Source organism: Gavialis gangeticus, unplaced genomic scaffold (genome assembly GCF_001723915.1).
Source record: "Gavialis gangeticus isolate Ggan-Ray unplaced genomic scaffold, GavGan_comp1, whole genome shotgun sequence".
In the NCBI taxonomy this organism is placed as follows: domain Eukaryota; kingdom Metazoa; phylum Chordata; order Crocodylia; family Gavialidae; genus Gavialis; species Gavialis gangeticus.
Window position 1 is genome coordinate 5,723,446 of NW_017729022.1, and position 5,321 is coordinate 5,728,766.

General features: G+C 39.2%; 1 protein-coding gene and 1 long non-coding RNA gene across 2 annotated transcripts in view; one reads left to right on the top strand and one right to left on the bottom strand.

Annotated features, from left to right (window-relative positions):
• LOC109295625 overlaps nucleotides 1–618 on the top strand; it is a 6,118-nt gene extending 5,500 nt beyond the window's left edge. The window contains exon 2 of the long non-coding RNA XR_002096788.1: nucleotides 18–618. This is a non-coding gene — a long non-coding RNA (uncharacterized LOC109295625). The remainder of the gene's footprint in view (nucleotides 1–17) is intronic.
• Nucleotides 1–5,321, bottom strand: part of ZNF277 (zinc finger protein 277) — a 93,672-nt gene that overhangs the window by 29,710 nt on the left and 58,641 nt on the right. Inside the window, exons 5-6 of the mRNA XM_019514561.1 lie at nucleotides 2,416–2,507; nucleotides 629–739 (exon numbers count right to left, since the gene is read on the bottom strand). Coding sequence (XP_019370106.1) covers nucleotides 629–739; nucleotides 2,416–2,507 — 203 coding nt within the window. The remainder of the gene's footprint in view (nucleotides 1–628; nucleotides 740–2,415; nucleotides 2,508–5,321) is intronic.

Sequence of the window (5,321 nt, forward strand, 5' to 3'; positions counted from 1 at the left end):
TGAAAATCTGACCACAGGTGCCCATAAAAATAGCTCACAATGATGAGCATCTGTTCATAAAAGAAGAGTATGACTGAAATGCAATAAAACCAGAATGAGTGACAATCCCTGTATAGCTTGATTTCTTTTTTTTTTTTTTCTTTCATCAGAGATAGGGAAGATCACACATAGACAAGTATTCTAGAGGGGCTAGAAAAAATGATAAACCATGCATGGGAGCATGTAGGAATAACATGCATTATTGATATAAAAAGGAGAGAAATGACAGCAGAAGGTTGTCCTTGGCGAGACAATCTGGTTAGCCAAAAGATGCAGTGAGAAGTACACGGGCCTGAACAGTTGCTTGCACCAAAAGGCTTAATTCTCAGAAATCAATGGGACATCTGTGTATAACAACTGGTGAACCATTTTCTAGTCCACCCTAAAAATAAATGTACATATTACAAAGACAACATACAGAGGTTTTCAACAAATGCAAGAACATCTTCCTAATGTTATACTAATAAAAGCAACATTCTCTCTTCTTTTTAATTGTGCCTGAATGCACTATTAATTTCAATCTAACTCACTTCTGAGGCTATAATTAAAATGACTTAAGGCTACATTAAAAAAAAAAAATGTTACTTACCTGTCAAGTTTCTTTTGCAAGACAGCCAAAAATTCATTACAGTTTACTATGTTATCTGGTAGCCCAACATTAAAAGCATGCTCTCTTGCCATGTGATTGAAAAGGACAGACCTATAAAAGAGTTAAACAGAATGTGAAATATCTAGGCATACATGTGACAATTATTCAATTAATGCTTACAAAATGCTAATTACAGTAAAAGTGGATACAAGCCAGCATCAAAATAAGCAGCAATAATCATGTTTCTCATAGAAGTGTAATTGGTTTGATTTCAACTGAAGTAGAAAGTTTTCAATTTGGACCCTGCTGCATGTTTCTAAGAAACTTCAAATACTCAGTCTACATATATGGAATACAAGCTGCCCAATGAAAATTAGAAATGCTATTTTGATTCATATTTTTATTATAGCTCGTTTGTTAAATTGTACAAACAAACCACCTGTTTCAAACATGTATCTTGAGAAGTAATAATAAAAGGTTATTTCTCAGCTTGCTCTTTACTCATTAACAGAGAAACTTTACAGATCTGAGTCACATTTGCAATGATGTCCCTTCAATATAAATGGTCCTTGAAGTGCATATAAACAAATACAGATGAAGTTATTTTTCTAATGAACCTGTATATTGGTTCATTTCTGTACAGCCACTTCAGGCTCATTGTGAATTCCTGGCTGAATTACAGGGCCCTTAATGCCCCATTTTCATATATATGACAGGGTATAAATGCATAAAATGATGTGGTCACCTAACTGACAGAGATTCAAGGGTTTTCTGTAAAGTCTCTCCTTTTGAAGCTGGAGATTTGGTGGAAAAGGGATTTGAATCTGATTTCTCTCTCTCCACTTATACTAGGTGGAAGAGATTTAACAGGAGAAACTACTATTGGAGGAGGAGCTGCTCCTCCAGAATACCCACTAGCTCAGCACTTCAGACATACTCATGAGATTCTTGGGTGCTAATCCCAGACAGAAGCTTCTCAGTCCCACCTCTTTCAAAAGTGGCTAGAAGCCTACTCTTCTCTCTTTGACACTTCTGACCAACTAGTTTAGGATGCTCCTCACTTAAGTTTAGGATTTTTTGATTATCATTCTTAGGTGCCTAACTCTCCACATACATTGTACTGGTAGATACAATGCCTAAATAGGGGTAAAGGATTTCACTGGGTGGTATAACACCCAAAAGTTAGGTACTGGAAGAGATTTAGGGGCTAAATCCACAGAAGATACTCATTTTGCAACTGAATAAATCAAGACACTTCCCATTAGAAAATAACTTCTTTGAAAAGTCTGCTCTGTTCATTTTCTCACCATGCATTAAAAATATTTATGGAGAACTTCCAGATAGCTTTTTAAAGTATACTGCCAAGGACTTATGAAAAGTACCTCAATCTCATTATTAGTTCCACATTCCATTTTTGCTTCTTCATATGAAAAGTCATATTTCCTCTTCTTCTCTGCAGCTGTACATAACAGCTTTTAGCTTCTATCTGACAACAATTAGATAGGCTCCCTTCAAATACTTTGATTTTTAGACTGATCAGAGATGGCATAAAACACAATTCCGTTGACTCCTAATGCTTGGTTTAAAGGCATCACTGAAATAACTTCCCCAGCTCTCGCCCTTGTAGAACATGGGTTTCCAGCTTCAAGGATTATATCAACATTATTCTTCAGATGCAGAGTACTACTGTGCCACTGAGCCAAAACATTTTAACTCAGCAAAATAAGAATGGGGATATGATGAAGAGTTAAATAAGAAAATAAAGAAAACAAGCTCCAAATACAAACCTATTTCCTGTGAATTCTGTGTCACAGAACAGGCATGTACTACAAAAGGTTGTGTCATATCTCTCCCGCTGTTGCTGCTCCAGAATTTCTCTCTGTGCAATTAGATAAAGTACTTAAATACTCAGCCAAAAGAAAGTTTCGTTAAGATCATTCTGTCATTAGATTTCAAATGGTATTTATGACTATTTTAATTTGGTAACTGAATTTTGCAAGTTCAGAAAAAAAGCAAAAATTTCAAACATTCCAAGAGCATACATCAGTGATTTTCAGCTGTGGTACCACGGCACCATGGCATACTGTGAGATCCTTTGAAAGGCGATGCAGGACATCAGGTGGCAAGCCCAGGCTCATCCCTGCTCAGCTGTCCCTCCTCACTCTCTCTCCCCTCCTCCCACCATCTGGCCTATCTGTATGAGGAGGTAACCACTGTAATAAATAACTTAATTTTTTTAATGGAATGCTGCTCAATTCTCAAAAAGTTGTGGAAGGCTGCCCAGAGGCTAAAAAGATTGAGAACCAGTGGCATATATAAATGATAGCTTGCCATTTAGAGAAACCTAAAACTCATGTAATGCCATACAGATTTAGCAAAAACAAATATAAAATGACAGCATTATCTAATTTAGCTATTTTAATAAGTTATCACAGAAGGCACATCTACTTGAGTTGCTTAATGCACAGTAGACTAATTCTACTGTGCATTAGCATATTAGCACGGTTTGTGCTATGCACGCTAATGTGCAGTAGTATTAATCTACTGCGCAGTAAGCCTGACACAAAAAGCATGTAATTGCACTTATGGGAAGTATAGCAGCCTACTGTGTGTTTATTTAGTACCTAATTATACAAGTCCTAAATTTAATGAGCAGTAGGCACTGTGTATTAATGAACATGTAGATGTGCCCAGAATGTATTAAAATAATGGTTTATATGTGAAACTCAAATTAGCAATGGTACAAGGTAAATTTTAAATTTGATCCTAAACGTCCTTAATATAACCACAGACAGGCCAAAGGACATTTTTCTGTATACAAGAGAGATCACAAAGTATATCAGTTTCTACAAAGGGTTATGGGGTTTAAGGAATAAAGTAGAAAGGGAATATTTGACCATCAGGGCCACTAGCCTTATTTGCTTTGGTACAGCAGGTTGGAAATTTCAAAACATCTGGTCATGGAAGTTTAGCAGCAAAGAAAACTAACAGATCTTATTGTGACAAATCTCAGAGTATCACTGTAGCAATGTGATAGCAACGTTTGGAAGAAGCATTCCTTTTTTGTCCATGTCAGGACAATGTTTGTAACCGCGTGGAGAGCTTACTGTATTTCCTCACATACCTCTCTCCCACCTTGCTTTTGGAAGGCAGAATGTAGAGGGAAAAGGTTTTCCAGGGTCATGGTCTAAGCACTGGCTTTTTCATGGAGAAGCTGTTGCAAAAATGACTGTGGGTTTCTCGCTCAGCCGAAAACCTAAAAGCAGCTGTGAAAGGGTTAATATTGGGCTCCATCCTTGCTTACTGAGAGAGAAGCTGACAGCCATTTTGCAGCTTAACCCATTTAGCATCTTTAGGCTTCTATTCCAGGGAAGAAAACCAGGTCACATCTTCTCCCCACTTAAGATGTACAACCCAAATTTGGAAGAATGGTTTTCTGGGGGAAAGTGTATAGGGTATGTGAAGAAATATGGTAGCCTTCGGCCTAAAATTTCTCATTTTTGTTGTCTGATAGTGTAGATGGTGTTCATTCCCTGTACAGAGTGGAGCTGCTGCATTCTCTAGAATGCTCCTTCTCGATGATCAGCCATCTCTGCCGCCTGGCAAGTGCTGGGACTGCGACAATTGATAAGTCAAAGCACCTCAGCCTATTCCTACTCATTTCTCAGACAAAATCCTATGCTTCGCCTCATATCCTCAAGGTCCATCTCAGACTTTATTATGAAATATGTTCCAAGGTTAGAACTCACTGGAAACACCAGGCCCCAAGTTTATAGAAATCAAGGGTTAGTACTGGCTAGAAGTCTTCCCCAGTTAATCTCAATTTTTGAAGTGAGGCATGGGGAGAGGATCAGTGATAGTCAGCTTTGAAAATTCACCGAAGGTGCATTCCCACATGCAGGGACATGCATTTGCTGTGACACAAACAGTGGTGGCACGTATCTGTGCCACCGCTTTGAGCACCAGGACATGCCCCCGCATGCGTGCTATGGCATGTACCAAATTGTCCCGGGTAGGGTAGGGGAGGCTGGGGCCAGCACCCCTGCTGGCCCCAGCAGCCTAACCTGGGGGCCTCCTGGGGCAGCAGTGGTGCCAATCCAGCCACACGGAGCCTGGCCAGCAGCTACAACATGGCTCTGGACAGTCAGGCTCCGTTTCTGGTGGCACATGCTGCTGCCATGTATGCCACACTGCTGCTTCTTTGTGGCTTTTTTTGTTTATTTGTTTTTTTACGCTGGGATCTCCCGGTGTCAAATTTTGGTCCCGACCTAATTAGCAGTGTGGTGAATAGGTGCATATGCACCTCATGCGGTTTGTAGTGCCTCAAACAGCTTTGAGGCAGCACAAATTACAGCTGTGCACTCATCTGGATGTGCCCCAGGGGTTCAATCATTTTACACCCAATAATGAAAGTGCTACTGAGAACATTCACTCTTTTTGACCTCTTAGCAACTATGCCTTATGTTTTTAGCCAACCCCTGTTAACCCTTCAAAAACTGTAAAATTATTAAAAACAAAATAGATTAATCTATACCACCTGGTGTATATCATCTTGAAAATCATACTCGGTACTAAGTGCTTACAGCAAGAGATCAAAAGAACTTTCTCCAAAGACCTAACAGCCCAGACCAAATGTCTACCATCAGGTTCCTTAAAAGTATCAGTTCAAATTCCACCAAGCTGAATCATGAAG